At 47.7% G+C, this 23,125-nt stretch overlaps 1 protein-coding gene across 1 annotated transcript in view; it reads left to right on the forward strand.

The window, feature by feature from the left end:
- SNRNP48 (small nuclear ribonucleoprotein U11/U12 subunit 48) overlaps positions 1-23,125 on the forward strand; it is a 279,405-nt gene that overhangs the window by 67,188 nt on the left and 189,092 nt on the right. The window contains exon 4 of the mRNA XM_069613443.1: positions 8,140-8,217. Within this exon, the coding sequence (XP_069469544.1) occupies positions 8,140-8,217 (78 nt within the window). The remainder of the gene's footprint in view (positions 1-8,139; positions 8,218-23,125) is intronic.

A 23,125-nucleotide genomic window follows, 5' to 3' on the forward strand; every position in this document is an offset into this window, starting at 1 on the left:
ACAGAGGATCCAACTTCATGTCAAGTTACATGAAAACCATGTGGAAAGAATGCGGGGTCACTTACAAGTTCTCCACCTCTTACCACCCCCAGACCAACGGTTTGGTTGAGAGATTTAACAAAACTCTCAAGGGCATGTTAGGTGCTTTGGAAGAGCCCCTCAGGAAGAAGTGGGATCTTCTCCTGCCATGCCTGCTGTTTGCTTACAGAGAGGTACCTCAAGAGGGTGTTGTTTTCAGCCCCTTTGAGTTACTCTTTGGACAGCCCGTGAGGGGGCCCCTCGCCTTGATCCGAGAAGGTTGGTAGGCCACCCCTCCAGGACCCGCCAAGCAAGTGGGGGACTATGTGTTAGGCCTCAGACGGAGGATGACACAGATGATGGGTCAGGCAACGGCAAATCTTAAGGCCAGCCAGGAATTGAGTACTGGCATGACCTTAAAGCATTGCAAGTGGATTGGACTCCGGGACAGGAGGTCCTCGTGATGGAGCCTACCAAGCCTCGGGCTTTGGCGGATAAATGGACTGGACCCACCCTTCCGGATAATCTCCAAGATGGGCGTGGTCAATTATCTGGTTGACATGGGAGCCTCTGGGGTAGCCCCTCAGATATTCCATGTTAACAGGCTCAAGCCTTTCCACAGGCGGGCCGAAGTCTCATGCCTCTTGCTAGCTTCAAGGCAAGAAGAGGATGAGAGTGAGCCCCTTCCTGATTTGCTGCATAGCAACCCTCAGTATGGCTCCGTGGAGGGAGTGCATCTCTCTCCCGATCTGACGACAGAGCAGCAGAAGGCCTGCCGGGCTTTGCTCCGACAGTATGCCTCTCTGTTTTCACCGACACCAGGCCTTACACTGTGGTGCAGGCACGAGATTGACACTGGTGACAGTGTGCCTGTCAAAGGCAGGTGCTACCGTATGTCGGATACCGTCAAGAACCACATCCAGGTTGAGGTCGCCAAGATGTTGGATCTGGGTGTTATTGAACCCTCAACCAGTCCCTGGTCCAGTCCCAGGCAAGTACCAAGGATTGGAGGTTCTGTGTGGACTACCGAGGAGTCAATGCCGTCACCAAAACTGATGCGCACCCTTTGCCCCGGGCTGATGAGCTCGTGGACACCATAGGTGCTGCCAAATTTGTGAGCACCTTCGACCTTACCTCAGGCTATTGGCAAATAGCTCTGATGGACCATGCCAAAGAAAATACGGCGTTCTTAACACGAGAGGGACTCTACCAGTTTAGGGTCATGCCTTTCGGGCTGAAGAACACCCCTGCCACTTTCGAGAGATTAGTCAACCATGCGCTTAGTGGGCTGGAAGCCTTTTGTGTGGCTTACTTAGACGACATTGCCGTCTACAGTTCCACCTGGGAAGAGCATTTGACTCATCTGGATAAAGTGTTGCAGGCGTTAAAAAAACGGCTAACCTCACTATCAAGGCCACCAAGTGCCAGATAGCTCAGGGGAAAGTCACCTATCTTGGTCATGAGGTAGGAGGGGATCAAATCCGACCCCTCCCCAGTAAGGTACAGGATGTACAGGACTGGGAGACTCCCACTACTCAAACCCAGGTGAGAGCCTTTCTGGGCCTCACTGGGTATTATCGCAATTTCATGACAGACTATGGAACCATAGCTGCACCCCTGACAGCGTTGACTTCGCCAAAGCAACCTAGGAAGGTTAATTGGACTGAAGACTGTCAGAGGGCCTTTGATGGCTTGAAAGGTAGTCTGTGTCGGGCACCCGTGCTGTGTGCACCAGGTTACAGCACGCCCTTTATCGTTCAAACTAACGCCTGCGACACCGGAATTGGATCCGTCTTGTCCCAGTTAGTTGCCAAAGGAAGAGAACATCCGATCATATTCATCAGTAGACAACTTAAGGGAAGGGAACTTAGGTGGGCTACTGTTGAAAAGGAATGTTTTAGAATTGTTTGGAGCCTTAGGCGTTTTAGACCCTACCTTACCGGGTCTACCTTCAAGGTCCAAACCGATCATAAGCCCCTGAAGTGGCTTATGCAGATGAAGGGTGAAAACCCGAAACTGCTCAGGTGGTACATTAGTCTGCAAGGACTAGACTTTACCATTGAGCACAGACCAGGGAAGAGTCGCGATAATGCAGATGGCCTCTCCAGAAGGTATGTTCACCGTCTGGATGAGGGTGCCTATCCCGTGGGAGATTAGGCACCCTCCACCTCAGTCTGGGGGGGGGACTGTGATGCTGGAAATGCATCGGAAGGACAGGGCCTCTGTATCCTTGTCCTTTACTGCTTTTTATCGTGTGTTCTGTCGTGTTTTCCACGCAGGAGTTCATGTGGACTCCTGGCGGTGCAGCTCTTTTTTTGGTTTGGTGAACAGACCCATGGGATACCCTTATGGCACCCATGGGTAGGGATACAACCCTGTGCCCCTAGTGTATGTTTTTGGGCACCTGTGTGTGACCCACAGAGCAGGGTACGGGCTGGTGGCAGCTCCGTGCTGAAATGACTGGTGCCCTGAGCGTCCTCCATTTTGGGAAGCCCAGGCCCTATCATTGGAATCGGTATATTCCTGATGGAGACAAAATGGCCTCCATGGCCCCTTGCCTTCCATCACCTGTGACCCTGATCTTCCCGAAGTCCTGGGAAGCCCTGGCTCTGTCCCTTGCCCCTGACTGGCTGTTGGGTGGAAGTTCCGTATATGGTAGTGTGGGGAAGTGCCGACCAGACTGGCTGGAGCCTTCTCAACGACCGTATGTTGTGGGTACGCCTTTGGGTGGGACCTGGGTGAATGAAGTGTGTGACGAATACGCATTGTATGTTGTGGCTGCTAGGATCTGTTGGTTGACACAATGGTTGAGATAGCCCTGCCCGAAACCGGTATGAATGCAGCTTGGAGTGTTGAATGGCTCGGTACTTGTCCCAATACACGTAACTTGTTGTGAGTGTCTGGAGAGAAGTGAAGTGAAGTGAAGGGCCTGAATACCTCATGTACCTGATTGGTTGCCTGCCTGCATGAATGCCCGTAGTCGTGATTGGATGCTTGAGTGCGACCCATCGGAATGAATGGGAGATCAACAGTATATCTGGGGACCTCTCACTGCTAGGAATCGTGCTCAGAAGCTGAAGTCCACTACGACGAGTAACTGGAGTAAAGCTTAACCTTGAGCCCTGCTGGACGATAAGAATTGCTGTTGCTCTCCTTCGCTTTCTGAAAGCTGCTGTGCTTCAAGAACTGACCCAGAAAGGACCTGGTAAGGCTCCCTCTTCCCGATCTGCGAGGGACCATCGTGCACAGCTGATCTTTGCCTACGCTCCCTGGTAGATAGACCTTCGACAGGCTGCTGACCTGATGTGAGGATTGCTGCGGAACTCCAAGGAGAAGCGCCCAGACTGTTGTCCGCCACTGTTGCCGACCGCCGTCGCCAACCGGAGCCGCCGTGCTCCTGTTGCCTAAGAAACTTCTGTGATCCAAGGACGCTCTCGGCCGCATCGCCACCCAAAGACCACAGAGACTCCGACGACTCGACGCCCTTGCTGGGCCACAGTTCTTCAACTCTTTGCGGTCCAGAACTATCAACACTGAGGTGCCCTGCACGCCTCTTCCTTGCAGGACGTTTACGCTTCCCCGTCAACGAGCACCACTAGGAACGACGCGGCCACTTCACCGTCGTAGCTCGACCTGTTCTCCGTCGGACGTTCGACCCGTGACTCCTGCCTGAAAGGGAGGACACTCGAGAAGGGTTGTCTATTTCCCTGACGTGGAACACTACAACACCAAGGTACTTTGGGGTTGCAGAACTATTGGGAAGTCTAAGAGTGAACAATATATGGACTGGGCTTGTATCTTTCTTCTACAGGTTGCCCAAGTGGGGGGGGGGGGGATCTCCACACAGAGCTGTGTTTAACGGTAGTTACCCGTATTCTGCCTATTGCTCAACCATCCTGCTTTCCTTCCTCTCTACTGCTGGTTTCCTCTTTATTTTGATCTGTGTGTCATTCTGACCGTATGGACTTTAATAAGATCGAGTAACGTTAGTGGTACCACTTTAGAACTGTACATATTTACCATTGTTGATTTTCGGAGCACAAAGTGAGTGATCGTGTATATGACTTTGAATATTATATAAAGACTGTTTTAACCGATAGTGTATGGACATTCCTTCGTGGGGGCTTGGGGACTACACTGTACTTAAGAACCAGCTTGCATCACCTCCTGAGAAGCTAGGCCTTGATTGCTCGTCCATTGCTACCGTAATAGAGAATCTTGGCAGGGGTCTCTGTGCCTCCCCTCTACCATATAGAGAGCGGAAGTGCAGACACCCCCCCCTGGTCTTCACAGTCGTGCGTAGAGGTTTTCATAGTATTCTACAAAGCAACCCTGTATGTTGTCCCTTGATGTGTGCACCCGACCTCCCCGTCCCTAATTCTGTCTATCTTCCTCTCCACCTTCGACTCCCGAATCCTATTTGCCCGGAGGGTCCCCACTCTATCCCCTTTCTCTCAGTATCTTTGCTTGGCGTATCGCATCTGCTTGAGTACTTCGCCTATCAAGAGCAAGTGCAACTCCTGCCTTTTGTCCCTCATATCTCTTTAAGAGCCACTCCCTGTCAGGCCCAGGGCTTGTTAGGTGGGCCAGCATATTCCGCAGTTCTCCTCATAGCCTCTGTTCTGTCAACGCCCTTTCCCTTTTCTTCCGTGCCCACTGCGCTATCAAAAGGTGCCTCTCACACATGCTTCAACTGTGTTTCACCGTCATTATTTGTGTCGAAAAAGCAGATTTCTTTGTCCATAAATTCCTTTAAAGGTGGGGTCTCGCAAGAGACTGTCATTACAGCATCACCTGGGTGTCCCCCTACCTCTCTCAACATTCCATTCTGCCACCACGATCTCATGGTCTGACCATGCTACTGTTTCAACTGTAGGGTGAGTGGTTAGGTCTCTCTGTTCCTGTGGTGTCAGCAAGAGATCGATTCTGGTGCATGTTTGGTGCAGTGGAGAGAAGGTGTACCCTCCTCGCTGCGGGTGGTGCATTCTCCATATATCTGCCCAGAAGTAGTCTTGCAGCAACTGCGTGAAATATTTATGGGCCCTATCCTTAGTTATTCCCCTATCCCCATGGGCGGACCACCAATCCTGGCTTGGATCCAGGATCATGTTAAAGTCTCCCTCCCACCATCATATTCCCTTCCCCCCCCTAATCCTCCAACACTGCACACACCTTTCTTAAGAATGTCGCTTGATTGGCATTTGGCGCATAAATCGAGGCTAGGGTGCAGAGTTCTCCCTCCAATTAGCCTTTAACTGCAATAAATCTGGCCCTGAAGCCCCTCTTAATTTGGACCTCCTTTAGGTGCCTGACCTTCGCTAAAACTATACCTACCCCCTCCCCCCCATGTCCTTCTTTGATGCTGCATGCAAGGCCCAGTACATTTGCCCCACCTCTGGCCCCCTCAGAACCCTCTCCTCCCCTTTGAAGAAATACCACTGCCAAATTGGATTTACGAATTGCGTTGGCATTAAGGGACCTCTTATTCAGGGTTGAAGCCCTTCTACATTTATTGTTGCTACCTTCAATTTAACCATAGCCTTGCCTGGTGAAGTCTGCACTTGTCACCATGAACTCTTCGAGTGAGCTTTGGTCCGAGCCCTTGGATATATGTTGCATGTCCACCCCTTACAACCTTCCCTAAATGTGAACTTCTCCCACGTGTGGCCTGTGAAGAACAAGCCTGGCTTGGGTCAGAAACCCAGCCTCCTTGAGACCGCCGAACATTTCCGGTTTGCTAAGTCATTGTGGGGTCCTCCACCCCACCAGAACATGAGCAAAAACAGCGAATCTTATCATTTTCTCCTCTCCACCCCCCACCCCCCGTTCTTCTCCCTCGCTCTAAGTAGTACACCAATTGCAGGGCGGAGTCCTACTTCATCCGTGTCCCTTGGGCTGCAATGCTTGAGGATTCCTGGATTTCCTCATGCTACCGTCTCTTTTACGGCCTCTTGGTTGGGCGAAGGCCCTGTTAAAGCGCTCCCTCAGCTTACATTGTCCTGCCTGGGCTTGCTGCTGCCCCCCTGTCTGAAACTCTTGCAAAAGCGGACCTGCTTGCTCTACCTGCAGCAGTTCGTAATGCTCCCCGTCGTAGTCGAAGGACAGCGCAAAGGGGAATCCCCATAGATACTAACCCCCTCTGCATTTCCTCCTCTGCTCCAAGGTGTATGACGATGGGTCCTGAAAGATTGTCACAGTTACCCCTTCCCATTTCTTTCACCCCCCTCGCTTTCCGCAGGATCTGTCACTATAGTAATGGTACTTCACCACTTCTGAGCGCGGCCCACCCGCTGTTCCGGCGCCTCTGTGAACTCTATTAAAGCGATCTCCCTTTCTGTCTCCCCTCCCAGTAGCTGTCTCCCCAGTCGCGTCAGCAATAGCTCCAGATCTTGTGGAGATTCAGTATCTGTACTAGGGAGCCCCCATATCGACAGGTTATTTCGTCTCTCCCCGTTTTACACAGTCTATCTTGATATCTCTCTCTCTCACTCACTCTCTCTCGCCATCTCCCGTCTGTTCTTGCATGCCCGTAGGCTTGCCGCGCTGAGTGCTATATTCCCTTCTCCGGTGCCCTCTCCCACGCAGGTGAGCTCACTGCCCCTCGGGTGTTCCCCCTTTCCCCCCGCTACTTCCACCTTCCCGCTGCCTCCCTCATGGGCTCTCGCCGCCTTCCCTCCACTCTCCGCCTCCTGTCGAGCTGGTGCATGTCCCCTTTTCATTTATGCTCGCAGCTCCTGCCATTGGGTCCCCTTGCTATGCTGCCTGGTTAGCTCAGCCCGGATTAGTATCGCTCCTCTCCCTCCCAGCACGTTTTGGGAGGAGTGCGGCTCCGCTTTGATGTCCGCCAGCAGCTGCTCTGCACCTTTCTCATCACTGTGCTGGGCTCCGAAGGATCGTTTTCTGGGGTTTGTTTTTTAATAAATGTTCACGTTCGGCAGGTTGAAGAGCTCCCAGCTCATGCTGCCAGCTTGGTCCGCGCCCCCTAGCGGTCTCCGTTACTACTTGCATTCTTTTAGGTGATTTTACAAATTGCCAGTTGTATTATACAGTGTTCCTGTATAGATCAAGCAAGCTCAGGTGAAATAAGCAGCACCATGATTTATGAAGGGCTTTTCACAGCAATTCAGAAGTACAAAGGCCCATACTTCAGCTGCTGGTTACAAAATAAACACTCTATGCAGTAGCAGTCATACAAGGGGTTATTTGAAAATTGTGAACACTTACAAAAATGACAGAACATAAATTAGTCACAATTTCTATGCACCATCACTAAATTGTGTGCAGTATGGAACACTTGTACTTTTTTTTTTCTTCAAGGCAATGCGCTCTTTCCATGTATCTTCAAAGAACATTCTGTGAATTACCTAATCTTGCCATAAACATGAACAGCAAAATATAAAGCTGAATGGTTGTCTAATTAAATGCTCTTTGATATCCCTTTCTTGGTAAACGCCCTGCTTAACTATCTAGCTTTTGTATCCAATCACAGGGATTTCGGACTATGGCATAATGAGTCTTAATGACGGTGAAACACATATGTGGCGGTCTGCATTGAGTTGATAAAACTGTGTATAAGATAGCATTGCACTAGAATGCAAAAGACAATTTTTTTCTGGGGCGAAATGCATGCCTTTGAGATAATTTGTACAGCGATTAGGTATTCCTCAGTCGCTCTGAACTGGAGATGAACTTCCAGTGATGGCTACTGGATGGTCCTGTGGCATGCATGCATGCATGCATGGATTGGAAATGGAAGTTTTATAATATGTGGGAGTACGGAAAAATCAACATGACATATACATTTTAGAATAAACTATTTCAGTTGCACCTGCACACTGGACCCAATAGCCATAAGTGGAAGATGGAGGAGAGATTTTAGTGTCTCAAAATCTTGATGCCAAAACCATGTTAGTAGAACCTCACATGGGGCCACATCAGAGTATCCCGCCTTTGCTGTAATTACCCCCTGTTGCCATCGTGAACAGAAATCGCTTGTTGAAAACATTTCAAATACATCTTGCCTGTGGGGACAAGAATAGGCTTATGTCGGTATTAGTGCGGCATTAGAGGATGCACAAAAAAGAGTTGACTTTTCTAATGTTTTTTCTTTTACTTGTGCAGAGAAGGATTGTCAGTCTCGGATAATTAAACAAGCCAGAGAAAATGCTCAAAATGGAAAGGATGGAGCCTACAGTTCAGGTGAGAAGAGGACATGGACAAGTATTTCAAAGAGAAACTATTATTTCTTTGCCCAGTACACTCATTCTGAATAAGCTGTCACTTACTACTTCTCATACTTTGATAATCGTAAAGGAGGTATTTATTATTGATTTTTTTTTTCCCAATTCACCACTGTTAACTACCTGTGGATGTGGAAACGTTCAAAGCCATGCTGAACGTGGATTATAATAATATACCATCATATACCATCAATACGCATCGCTAGCTGGCTGGCAGTCATCCATCTGCCCTGGCTGTGTCTGACTTGTAGGCACAACCCTACCTGTGATCTCCTACCACAGCAACCCCCTTTTTTTTTCTCTATTGATGCGCTGTGTGTTTGAGCATGTGGCGACACTTGCATCAATTCAAGCAGCATAGGAGGACCCATCAGGAGTACAATACTGGAACAGCCGTTTGTGTGACCCATGAGATGGCCATGCCCCTGTGGAGTGGCGCTGTCAGACCTTTGTTTCCAACAGTCCTTGCTTGTGGTGAGCGATGGCAGAAGACGATTGGTGAGGTCCCACCAGAGCTCCAATGAGGTATGAAGGTGCCCATACAATGGTACAGTCCAATCCAGGCAGGCGCAGGTCAAATTACTCCCACCTTGGAAATGCAATGAATGCAGAGCAGGGCATCAGACAGGTTGGTTCCATCAGTGTTGACCAGGACCTCTGCCTTCAGTCAAGCTGAAGGCAGAGGTCCGGTACATGGTGGTTTCCTTGTCCAGTGCGGGTTGCAGCAGTAGTCCTCAGAGGGGCCTCTGATGGCTTGGATCTTGTGGTCAATTATCAGGCTCCAGGACCTCTCATTTTATTCAGAATTCCCAGCCCACCTATGGAAGGGACTTGAAACTCTCAAACGGGGCTTGGGGGCGGGGGGAGGGAGGGGTCTAGTTTCAGCCAAAACACTAATTTACTTCTACACTCACCCTCCTATTAAGTAAAAGTGTTGTGCTTCACTGTAAATAAGGGAGACACATTCCCTGCACTGGTAGCCATAGGGACTGACCAGTGCAACCCAAAACAAAATGAGTGGAGAAGGTGAGTGAGTCAAAAGGGTCTTACCCATCCAGAGAATCCGCTAGGATCCAGAAATAAAGTAGATACTTTGGGGAACACCATTAAAGCCAGTTGCGCAACGTTGTAAAAAAGAAAAACCTTTAACACTTTAAATGAAGATTGAGACATAAACACCCCTGAGTGCAGTGACTGGGTTAACCATCCACTAATATCAATTGTGACTTGTGATGATCACCTAATGGCCACTGTCCAGACAGAAGGGCGAGTTGACAGCGGTTTGGGGCTCTTGACTCCAATCCAGTATTGCTTGGTGGACATTGAGCAGAGAAACTGCGAAAGAATAAGACACTTGCTATTGGGGCTTTAGTAGGAGCTAGCCTGCCAGTTGTTGGCTAAATGTCTGGACAAACCACAGAAATTTAAGGAGCCTGGAGACTGAAAACTACTTTTTACAGTTAACTTGCCTTTTTTGTTCATATTTTATTCTTCTTTTTTTTTTTATCCAATGGATTCATAAATTCATGAACGTGCCACCTAGGAACAATCTGCTTTCATTACATTGTGTTTTGTATAGTAGTAGTAATGGCCACTAAGTCTTTCCTACCCAACCCGTTTGCCTGGATTTTGCATGAGCCTCTACTGTTCAGTGCTTGATGACTATGAAAGATGATTCCATCATGAAAAATAACTTAATTGTAAACCCATTTCTCCATCATGGGTAACTTCCTTAAATCCCTAAGTGACCCGCCCAACTGCCCAGGGAATTCAAGTAGAAACTTATTAGAAGAACAGTTTTCTCCTTTCACCAAAGAAAAACCAACAGACGGTTGATTGTCACAACACTAAATGATGGGATACCAACTGGTGCAGCGTGGCTCCAATTGGCTCATGCAAAATGGAACTGTGGTGGAAGAAAGGTTTTGAATGTATCCTACCCACTGGCATTGAGCAACCATCCAAACCATTCATTCTCACTTTGCTGCGCCATTAAAGAACTGGTGAAACTGATGCAAATCGGGCTCGGCCACAACCCAAAAGAGTAAGTCCTGGTAGATCACATCCATACTGTGTGTGATCACAAGTAGCCCATGTTAGGAAGAATTCTCATAAATGTGCTAATTCCCTTCACCTTAGAAACCCAGCAACTTTGCTGGATTTTGGGGACTTTTTTTTTTTTTTTTACCTGGAGAGAGTGTGAGCCTTTTTTTCCCCACTTATGTATTTTGAATGTGTTTTTCTCTTGTGTTCTTCGATTGTGGAGTTTTACACAACTCCATAGGCATCATCTTTTCATTTTTGTTGCACAGCACCCTCAGTGCAGTGACAGAGAAGCCTTTTAGACTGTCCCAAGGTTTAAATACCTTCTCTGGGATCAACTACTGTTTTCCAGAGAAAGTAAAGTGAAATTGACTTTACTAGTCTTTTCAAATTTTTAGACCCAGCTCACCCTATCTTACATTAGAGTGCTGGAGGGGTTACTTAGTATCCCATGTCTATAAACTCATGTAGCAGTCAAATGCTACCCTTTCCTCTCGAAATGGCTGGTGGCAGTGGTTTTACAACGAACTACCATGATTTTTCACGACCGCGGACACCAGTAGCATTAAATCGCGGGAGCCATGTTGTTCAAGATGGCGTCTGAGCCCCCTTTGTTTAAACAGGTTCTGGGCTTCTTTTTTCGCCATTTCTTTTTGGAAAGGTCCTTCTAGTGTTTGTCTCTGCGCGCCAAACCAGGTTTGGTCCCTTTGGTCTTACGCTTGTGGCGTGCTTCAGTACTGAAGACCGCCTCTGGCACCCGAGTGTCTGCGGTTGGCAGGAAGTGAGGGAGGTGCCGACACTCCCAGTGCTTAGTCTCCTATGAGACCCAAATGCACTCTGGCGTGATTGGTTGGCTGACTGCCCGGCAAGAACAGCCACCCTGCTGGGTGAGTGGCAGCTAGGCTGCAATGAAGGGGAGGAAACTGGATAAAAGGCGAGTCTCTTGGCTTGGAAAGCAGAGTCGACCACTGCAACGAAAGAACCGAAGACCAGCTGGAAGAGGACCGCTGCTGCAACTCCTGGACCGTTGGTTTACCCGGTGAAGCCCTGCTGCAGGTCCAAATCAGCAAGTTCATCTCGACAGAGAAGCCCTTCAAGGACGACTTCTCTGTTTGAATTGGTGGGACCAATCAACTCGTAAGCCACCTGGATGCCATTCTCGGAGCTAGTTGTACTTTCCTCAGTGTGCTGCAGAAACCTGAATAGCCAGGGAGAGGGACACCAGTTTTGTGTGCTTGACTACAGCTACTGGAATTGAAGATTTGCCTTTGCCAGCTTTTTGGGGCAGTCCCGGAGTCCCCCCGGCGTCCTCCCTCTTGTCCCCACGACAGAGGCTCAGGAACAGCGAGGTGTGCAGGAACAGACATCTTCAGCTGCATCTTTTTCTTCATTGTAAGGTACTGTGAAAACGCGACCGAGAACTTGCCTCTCACTGCGAAACCTTGGCAACTTTCAGGCCTAGTCAGCTTGTGACCCAACATATGAACCTTTCTTTTATCAACTACTTCTGAGAACTTTGGCAAAGACCTTTCCATTTAACTTCCAGAACTGCTTTATCCTATACAAGACTTAAGCGCATTGACTTTGGCCTAACTATTGCATTGAATCAGCTCCTCAGACTATTTGCACTGTTTGAGAGTAACTGTAATACTCGTTTTATTAACTTATGCCTTTTTGCTCCTACTTCAAATGCTCTGAATGCCATTTTGCTCCTCCTTCAAAGTAGTTTAAATGCCTCAGATCCTGATTTTGTTAAGTACTGAAGTATATTTTTGTGTGATAAAAATTGCCTCCTTCTAGTGAATGTTTTCTAACTGACTGGGAAATAAATTAGTGTTTTACCAAGAAACCTTGAGTATAAGAGTCTCTTTGAATGCTTGTAATTATAGACCTCTGTGTAACATCCTTACAGCTCACATTCCCTATTGAGATAAGCCTGACTGCTCAGCAACGCTACCACAAAACTATGTAGTACAGACTTGCACCAAAGGTTGGTTTTGCTTTCACCTGTAGTCCTAGTTGTATGTAGTGGTCCCAAAGGGTACTGCATACAAACTTTGCCTAACAACCCAGAGAAGTTGGGCCTAGCTTGGCGCGGTGCACTTGAAACTGTAGACACAGCAAGTTCAAGACGCACATCAGGACATACTATCCCACTTAGTGACTTATGCAAAATGGAAAGGTGAAGGAGGGATATGGACTGGCTGTTCCTCCTCTATATGGGTGCAGACAGGCCAAACGCGATAAAGGATGCTTCCCAGAGCAATGCACGTGGAGTTGATTTTATTCAAAGCTCTCAATGTGTCACTTTTAGATGTCTGTTGCCTTAAAGGGACAGCTGTCTTTCTCTTTTCATATCTACCATTTTTGTTCTTCTATTAATTTCATGAACCAGGTTGCTCTAGGCAAAAGCAGCAGAAATGCAGTTTTTCACAGGATTATTGTAAATGTTCTCAAGTATATACGTGTTTCTGATGTTTGTTAATCTGCTTAGAATCACATGCTGTGCATAGGTCCGACATCCAGTGGTCACTGCGGAGTATTGCATTTTGTTTTTCGTAGTCGAAAAGGGGACGTCGACAAGGCGTGTCTGTAACACTATCCCTATAGTGACGTGCGGTGTACCCACAATCCCTCACGCGTCGAGGTCCCTCAGATTGTTTTTTTCCGCCCAGCTTATGGTCGCCTTACGCGGAGCTCCTAGAGAGACATTGCAAAACACTTACTACGGACCTCGGTCCTTAATTTATACTTATTGTTAAAGATCCCTCCCCTCGACGTTAGCTGTGAAGCTGTTTCTCCGCCGAGCAAGTTTTCGACAGAGGGGAAGAGACGGAGGAGATCCTTCGGCGCTGCCGAACACATGGCCAGGCCTCGCCGGCCAACATACAGTAGGGAGAGTGGGGATTCAAACTTTTATCTTCTCCCCTATCTTTCCCTTGGGGTTGTTATCACCAGTTTTTATTGCCTCAGCTATGGAGAGGACACCTTTTAAGTTTTGCCCACGCTGTAGGGGCAAATACACTTGGAAGGACAAACACAAGCTCTGTAATCGTTGCTTGCCCCTCGATCATAAAGAGGACAGCTGCGCGGCCTGTAAGCTCTTGAAACCAAGAACTCTTAAAGAACGAAAAGTTTAAGAGGTGGGCGGACTACGCTATGTCGAAGTCAGTTTCCTCACCCGCCGCCGCTGTTACAGAAAGTGACGAGGAGGGTGATAACTCGACGTCCGTTACGGAAGTCATTAACCCCCAGAAGGAGCGCTCGCGCTCCTCGACGTCCGTCCCCGGCCCTGACGGGCTCGGCTCACGCCCTGCTTATGGGGATGAACACCCCGGCGACAAGGACGCACACAGACCCCATAGGCCTAAGCACACAACCCACAGCTCTTCTTCGTCGAGGACGAAGGATCCATCAGCGCCGAAGGGGACGCAGGGCACTCCGACGTCTACCTCAGACCGTAAGGGTCTCAAGCCCCACCCGCAAACGCAGCCGCGACCAGCGATTGGGCTTTCATCTAACACGGGCGCTACCTCAAACATCCGACGTAACGCTCCATAGAGCGGCCGTCGAGAAACAACGCGTAACGCAGGCAACGTCGACTCCAGAACCCTCTACTGACGAACTCGTTGTCGAGAGTCTGGCGAGAATTGTTTCCGAAGACAAGCGTAAGCGGACGACGAAACAGATGTCGAATACCGCACCAAAAGATATAGAAACGCCGAAAAAGCACAAGAGTAGCCAGGAACTGCCCCCTTCATCTAAGGGCACTTCTGAACTACCGGAGGGCTTTTCTGAAGGCGACGGAAACCTTTCGTCGATGTTGTGGGAGCGTTCGAAGCGTTTTGAAGGTGAAAACACTGATTTCTGCCCTCTAGACTATTCAGGGGTTCCCCATGAGACCCTTGAAAGACTCCATTCTTGTATGGAAAAAATGGAAAGGTTTTTGGGTAGCCAAAACACACCCACACCCAAAAGACCAAGAGAATGGACCCAGGATGACCCTAGGGTCAAGATTCCTAGGCTGTTTCCCCCTTCTACAGACGCATATGACCTCACTGAAGAGGAGCAATACCTCCAGGAAGATGAGGAGTGTTTGGGTGGAGAGGAAGTACATGAGGAAGAGGGGTTTGAAGAAGACCCTTACACTAGTGCAGGAGCTTTTGAAGAAGATACAGCTACCTCACAGCCCTGGAAATCCCCATCAGTGCAGCCTTGGCAATCCCCATCAGTGCACTCAGACCCTGATGTCTTTCACCCTTCTCCTCCCAAGGACTCACCTATTGGAAACACCTCCCCCATAGATGACCAACCTTCACTTAATGCACTATTGCGCAAGGCAGCAGCGCATTTTGAAATAGACACAGGGGAGACTCTTCCGGACATAGACTTTGTAGAAAAAGTTATTAAAGAAAAAGACCCGGTTAGTCAATCTATTCCGCTCCTGGCTTCCATAAGGAGAAGAATAACTCCTTCCCTTTCCAATCCGGCCTTAGTCAGAGGGGTAAACCCTCGGATAGAAAAGCTCTTCAGCCCTTCGTCCTCTGACCCTTTGTACATCAGGGGACATTCTATTCCGGACTCCCTTGTAGTTACTAATACAAGAAAAAGAGCGGGGGTACCACTATCCACTAGTGAGGCACCACCTGACAAAGAGGGCAAGAAGCTCTATGCACTTGGGAAGAGAATCACGACCTCTGCCGCCTTCTCAACTAGGATTGCAAATAACAATTCCCTACTAGCTAGCTACGCAGATGCACAGTGGAGCAAGCTGCGCTGCGAAGCAGAGGACGCACCAGAACCCCTGCGTTCGCGCCTGCTGGCTATAATCTCAGAGGGAACTCTTGTAAACCAGGGCATCGTAAAGAACTCCTTAGATGCCGCAGAGACGGCTGGCCGTTCCCTGGTTCAGGGAATACTTCTCAAACGCCATGTCTGGTTGCGCAATTCGGGATTTAAGCCGGAAACCCAGGCTTCCCTGATAAATAAGCCCATAGAACAAACACATCTGTTTGGGAAAGCAGTTGATGAAGCCCTAGAACATACGAAGAAAGAGTTTGATACCATCAAGACTCTTGACCAAATTTGTAGGCCACCTAACAGACGTAGCTATGGCAATAGACGCTCCTTTCGTGGCCAACGCCAGCAGCAAAGCCAACAGCAATTTTACTCTGCTACCAACTGGCCCTCTAACCAAAGCACCCAGTTCAGTCAAAGAGGCCAACGTCGTGGCAAAGGAAGAGGTCGCGGCTCCAGTCCCAAAGGCCCCACGCCCAATACCAACAAATGACCCGAAGATTCGGGTCCCCTCCCATGCATCACCGGTCGGGGGCCGGCTAACATCGTTCCTTTCAGCATGAGAGGGAATAACGTCAGACCGCTGGGTATTATCCACCATAGCCCACGGATACTGCATCGAATTCAACGGTTCCCTGAAATACAGACCCCCACGGAACCAACGCATGACACCGGAACACCTCACTATTCTTCTTCAAGAAGTAGAAGAGCTACTGAAAAAAGAAGCTATAGAGGCTGTCCCCCTATCTCAGGTAACAGAAGGTATTTATTCAGTGTACTTCCTTGTACCCAAAAAGGATTTAACCATGCACCCTGTATTAGATCTGCGCCCAGCGAACAAGTTTGTCAAACCCCAAAAGTTTCGTATGGTAACCTTGCAGGAAGTAATCCCACTGTTATCACAGGGGGATTACATGACAACACTAGACATGAAAGATGCATACTTTCATATTTTAATGTTGCCACCGCACAGAAAATACCTCAGGTTCAAGATAGAGGACAAACACTACCAGTTCAGAGTACTACCCTTCGGGATAGCATCTGCACCAAGGGTATTCACGAAAGTACTGGCAGTGGCAGCGGCCCACCTGCGCAGGTTATCCATCCCGGTATACCCTTACCTCGACGACTGGCTCATAACAGGGGATTCTTACGAAACATGCTTCTCCAATACCCAAAAGACCGTAGACCTTTTGTCCCAACTGGGCTTCTCCATCAACGAAAAGAAGTCCAGCTTAGACCCCAGACAAATCAAACAATTCCTAGGGGCTCTAATTCGAACAAAGGACGGCCTCGTCTTCCCCTCCAACGAGAGGGTCCAAAACATGCTGTTTCAGATCCCCAGTTATGTGGCAGGTCGAGAGGTGACGGTACGCAAAGCAATGCGCTTGCTAGGGATGATGGCATCATGTATTTATTTGGTACCTCACGCGCGCCTGCGCATGCGCCCAATGCAAGAGTGGCTTTACAGCCAGTGGTGTCAGGCCAGCGGACAATGGGACGATCTAGTGGTGGTCTCGCAGGCCTTGGTTCTCTCGCTACGGTGGTGGACAAAGGAAAACCTGTTATTGGGGAAAACTTTTGCCACACCCGCAGTGGAAGCCACTTTAACCACAGACGCATCCCTTACAGGATGGGGGGCTCACCTATCCCATCAGACTGCTCACGGAGTGTGGACTCCGAGCTTAGCATCCAAGCATATAAACCTGCTGGAACTACTAGCGGTGTTCAAAGCACTGAAAGCCTTTCAGGAACACTTACAAGGAAAGACAGTGATGGTCCTCACAGACAGCACCACAGCCATGTACTACCTCAACAAGCAAGGGGGCACTCACTCTCCAGGACTGTCCAAACTGTCCCAGAATATATGGAAGTGGGCTCTCAAACACAACATGTTCCTACTATCACAACATGTACCAGGGGAACTCAATCTGCTAGCAGACAAACTCAGCAGAGACTTCCCCCTGCCCAAAGAGTACGAATGGCAATTGCACGAAGACATCGTCTTGGACGTCTTCACGCAATGGGGATTCCCGGAAATAGACCTGTTCGCAACCCTGGAGAACTCACAATGCCAAAGTTACGCCTCCAGGTACCCCCAGAACCAGTCCAAGGGGAACGGTCTGTCGATTCAATGGTCAGGGAAATTTGTTTACGCCTTTCCCCCCGACTCCCCTCCTCAACAAGGTGGTGCACAAGATGCACCAGGAGCAGGTTACCATGATACTAGTGGCCCCAATGTGGGCCCGGCAGCCATGGTTCGCTCACTTGATGGAGATGTCCCCATCTCCCCCAATGAAACTTCCCTGCCCGTACAACATGCTGTCACAAGACAAGGGCAGGACTCTGCATCCATGCCCTCAGACCATGAACTTAGCAGCCTGGCTCCTGAGATCATAGAATTTGGACATTTACATCTCCCACAGAGATGTATGGACATCCTCAGGGAAGCCAGAAAACCTAATACTCGCCACTGCTATTCCAGCAAGTGGAAAAGATTTGTCATCTGGTGTAGAGGTAAGAACATCAACCCGGTTGACTGCTCTGCCACTAACATTATTCTGTACTTGACCCAATTACTGGATTCAGGTCTAGTGTTTAATTCCATTAAAGTCCACCTAGCGGCACTTTCTGCATACACCACTTCCCAACTTAGTGTCGTGGTGGAAGATACCAGTTATCAAGGCCTTCATGGAGGGGTTAAAGAGAATACACCCTCCGATAGCTAACCCAGCTCCCGGATGGGACTTAAACGTGGTACTTTCTAGACTCATGGGCACTCCTTTCGAACCCATGCACAAGGCAACTCTTAAATACCTCACTCTTAAGACTGCTTTCCTAATAGCTATCACCTCCATTAGAAGAGTAAGTGAACTACAGGCTCTTTCTGTACTAGACCCCTTCGTAACAGTTCACAAGGATAAGGTGGTTCTACGCACACACCCAAGGTTTGCACCAAAATTCATCTCGAAATTTCATGTAAACCAGTCTATAGAACTACCAACGTTCTTTCAAAACCCTTCCAGCTTGGGAGAAAAAAGTCTGCATACACTAGATGTACGCAGAGCTGTCATGTTCTACATGGAAAGAACCAGAACACTGAGAAAGACTAATCAGTTCTTTGTCTCGGTGGCAGCAGGAAGAGAAGGAGATGCAGTTTCTAAGTCCACTATATCTACATGGATTGTACAATGCATCACTCTCTGTTTCTCTCTTGCTAAGAGAGAACTACCCTTCAAGCCAAGAGCACATTCCACTCGAGGCACTGGGGCTTCCATAGCATTCATTGCAAATGTTCCCCTTGAGTCCATCTGCAAAGCGGCTACCTGGAGTTCTGTGCACACCTTTACAAAACACTACTGTCTAGATGCACCCTCTAGATCTGACTCCCAGGTGGGACAGGCAGTATTAAGACATCTTTTCTCTACTGTTCCTTCTCATAACCCACCGCCAACTCCGGGTACTGCTCGCTAGTCTATGCACAGCATGTGAATCTAAGCAGATACAACCATCAGAAATGCTTTTACGGTAAGTAATGAATTGTCGTATATAAAAATCTAGGACAGAATTGGTACTTTATCCGGATAAAGGTCTCTGCGGACCAATGTAGAGTCTCTGCCCATCTCCACAGTCCAGCCATTTGCAAATATATTAACTGAAAAAAGTTGAAAGCTAAGGTGTGTTTTCGTGACTATATTTTTCTTTGTTCCTTGCTGTTTCTGATCAACTCCATAGGCAACTGCTTTTGCATTGTGACACAAAGCACCTTTTGTGCAGTGCCACTGAGAAGGTAACTATATTTTCCTGGGTGAACTACTTTTCCAAAGACTAGTAAGATGACCCCTGTCTTACTTACCTTTACTTTATGGGTCCAGCACACACCACCCTATGTGGAGTGCTGGGGAGGTTGCATTGTAATTCCGTTAACCCATTCCTCATGTGACATTTTGTTACACTAACTCACTTTAATGGCTGGTGGCAGTGGTTTCTTTTGTACTACCTAGTGCCATGTATCTGTAGGCTGACAACTCTGCTGCAGTGCTTTACTCAAGGGTGACCATTTTCTCAAAATGGCTGGTCTTTTTTTAGCCTCGTCTTGTCACTTAAGTTTCTTCTGGGCTTTTACTCTTTTGTTTTCATCAGGTCTGAGCCCTTTGTGTGTTTTGCCTTTGGCGGGCCCTGAAGGCCGCCCAGGCTCCAGTGTGCCTGGAAAGGCAGGAAGTGAGGGAGGGTCCAGAAACTTCCCGGTCCTTTGTCTCTATATGCCTGAGTGAAAACAGTTCTCATTGGCCATCTGGCTGTCCTGGAGGACGGCCACCGTGCTGTGATTGACAGCCTAGGGCTGTGAATGAATGGAAACTTGAATAAAAAGCAAGGTTTTTGGGGACTAAAAGCTGAGTCGAACATTTGCGGGCAACATCCGAAGCAGAAGCACCCTCCTGGACCGCGAAGTGCCCGGTAAAGTCCTGCAGCTGCTTTAACCCTGTTTTCGAATTGACAGGGAAGACAGTAAAGGACGACTTTCCCCTCTTAGGCTGGTGGGACCAACTAGCCTTGATACAATTTGGCGCAACCCCCGACTTGCTGCGATTTCCATGGCTGCAGAAACCCAATACCAGGGGTACCTCCACCACTTGTGAGTGCATTGTCGTCCGAACCCATCCAGAGGACCCAACAGAAGCAAGAAATCCACGTCCATAGTCCCCACACCAGACTCCAGGACCGAGGGCTCAAGGAAATCCTGACCATGGCTTTTCGTTCTACGTTGGCGCTGAGAAAAGGGTGCCAAAACCACAACGAGCCGACAAATCGACAGAAAACCATTGTTGTCGAGACCCTCTCTCTCTAGAGAGAGAGGGAGTGCTGCCGCAGGAGCCTGCCAGACGTCCTCCCTTTCGTCGCCATTACCGAGCCCCAGGAACAAGGGTCTACTGCATTGCATCGTGATGGCAACCAGCTGGAACAACTTCTTCATTTCAAAGGTACTGTGGGGCTTGGGGTGCTTTATCCGTTTGCCATTCGCGGTGCTTCCTATCTTTGGGAGTGCAATTTTGAACCCTGCACCAAGTTGACCTCAATTTACCTGCATTGGCCTTACAGCTTGTGCTTTCCGAGGGTGACTCCTCTTGAGTTACTGTGATTTTCTCTTTTGAACACTGACTATTTAAGAACAATTTTCTAAGAAGAGGAGCATCAGAACTTTGACTTTGCCCATTGACTTCTTTGGCTGTCCTGGCTTCCTAAAGGCCTCCTTCTGAACCTATTGGCTTTGGCAGTGCTTGTTCCCTTACAGGTTTGACATGTTGAACACTTTAATGCTGGGATAATTGACTGCCTTCATCCCTTTGGGAGAATCTAACTGTTCTTATAACCTATCGGTCTGGTGTAATCTAACCCTAACCCTAACCCTAACCGTTCCTTCCTTGAACAACTCAATATTGCAAAGGTGATAAAATATAAATGCTATACTGACCTTAAATGACGTCACCTCCGGTGCTGGAACATGTGTAACATATGAATGAATTACTTGCCTGCTTTATTGTTCACTTTTTGAATTGAACCCTACCTTAGGATTAATGTTAAAACTAACTTCTGCTTTTTAAAGAATGCTTTATCTTTTTGTATAAATAATTTATTAGAACTTTTGTGTTTACTTGGATACTTGTATCTACTGATTTCATTACACAGCTCTACAGCTCACATTACCCCGCTTAAGATAAGCCTGGCTGCTCAGTCACACTACCAACTTGTACAGGCCTATATTAAAAGGTGGGTTACCTAATACCAAGAGATAAATCTTGTGAAGTGCCACACCAGTTGGACTGCACTAATTCTTACCTAACAGCCAAAAACAGCCTTTTTTGCATTCTTAAGAACTTTTTCATGTTTGCAACTAATCCTTCCCAGAAGTTCGAGTCTGGGGGTGGGGGCACAATTCATTTTTCAGGTTTCCTATGGAACCAGCTGCACACCTTAACTAATGCGGAACTAGTGCGGTGACTACCGCACTAATCTATATTGAAAACGTTCCAAGTTCCTAACCATATGCCAAGCACTCTGTTTATGAAATTAATGAAAAAATCCATGGTGGAGAATTATTATTATGGTACTACCACGTTATCAATGCCCACAGTCCAAATTGAATTGGGGACAGATTCAAACCTCTACCGGATATTAATACCTAGACCGGGATCTGCAACCTTTAGCTGTCCAAATATTCTGGACTACAAATCCCACAAGTCTTAGCCAGCATAGTAGTGAGGGTTCATGGGAGTCATAGTCTGAAGATCTGTAGAGTCGCAGGTTGCAAACCCCTGGCCTAGATGTTCCCTCTATTGCTGACGCCATCTTGGGCTTACCTCTTCACTTGGTCCTAACTGTACCTTCTCATGAAACATGCCGCTGTAGTGACTGGCAGCATTGCTAATGGAAAGTTACTCACTTGTAATTTAAGATGTGCAGCACTGATGCATACTGAGCTCCTCCATCGTTTGAGAGATATTTTGTAATAAAACACACTACAACGAACCAGTTTGTGATGATCTTGAGATGGGGTGTTCTTGACCGTTTTGTTCATTAGAACCCAAGTTTGACTATGTCCACAAACGTTATTTAGAAGAAAACCTGTAATAAAGCTTTCAGATGTAGTGTGGTTGTAATTAATGCAAAGTTAAGCGATATCAGCAAAGCATGCAACTCCAGAAATGTTAGCTTTGCAGCAAACTGCTACCAAGGGGTAACTATTCCATATTGAGATTTGCTTTCGCCCACCTATCGCATGTGAGCACCATGGCAAGAAAGATTTTTAAAATGGGTTTGTGTGAAAGTTTGTTCAGGATTGGTTAGAAAATTGTAATGTACGCATTGGACCCAATTCACAAAGCATTATTACTGCAGCAAATGTATTTGCAGCTGGAAACGTGCAAATTTCACCGAATTGACACAACCCTGATAACTGCATTTGTGACTAGACACTTTGAAACAAATAACTACTTGTATCCTAATGCGTGGGATGTGGGAATGTTTTGCATATGTGAAATGAGCTACACAACTATAAACATAAATGGATGTCCATGTTTTTTTAATTTTCTTGACTCAAAATGGTTTACGATATAGGAAACCTTTAGCCACTAATTTCACCAATTAAAATTTAAGATCATAAAATGTAGTTTTTCACATAATCATTAATACAGTTCCAGAGTTTTTAACAACTTTTAAAACATTTTTATTTTTTTTGTCGGTCAGACAGTTCTGGGAGATTGGTTCGTCATCTATTTTCTTAAATATGGCCAAGATGAATTTAATCAAGGCCAGAATGATGCGTTTTTTCTCCTTACACAAAAATGTTCCACCAATCAACCGACCTAGTACTGTACCTTGATCTAGCTTCACCCAAGAAAAGGTCTCTCTCCCCTCTTGGTGCCGGACAGATAAGCGATAAATGTTTCAAAGATTCTTGAGTCTTTTGTTTGGCATAGTCTACAAACGGTGTCTGTACTCTTGTTTTTCCACTTACTCCGAACTTGTCTCGTCCAAAAGATGTTTAGTCGAAAACGCATATATTGCGATCTAAGACACCAGTTTGGAAAGATTCTCAAGTAAGCGGGTAACACATTTAACTTGCGTGCTCCAAACCAAAAGTCTTCATGATGTTTATATTTTAGTATTCCTTCCTGTGTCTCAATCTCAATCTTTTGTGTACAGTTTTTGTCTTAATTTTATTGGGATCTCTCACCAGCGTCTCGTCTGACTCATTCAGGTCCTTGATAATGGCTTGGCAGATGTATTGCACCTCAATACCTTCCTCTTTTCTTCTGCCTTCGCTCCCCCTCTCCCCTGCTGAATTGTTCTCTTGGCACCGTGCACCTGGCCACCCTCTGTCCTTCGGGTCCAGGTACCTGCTCACCCTCCCGCACTGCCTCCGGGCCACCCCTTACACTGGGGTCTGTATCTGTACCCATACAGCCCCCCCCCCCCCCCTTTTTCTTCCTGCACTTATCGGACCTACCCTGTCACTAAGGGAATTA

This window comes from Ambystoma mexicanum, chromosome 5p (assembly GCF_040938575.1).
Source record: "Ambystoma mexicanum isolate Mex_15411 chromosome 5p, UKY_AmexF1_1, whole genome shotgun sequence".
NCBI lineage: Eukaryota > Metazoa > Chordata > Amphibia > Caudata > Ambystomatidae > Ambystoma > Ambystoma mexicanum.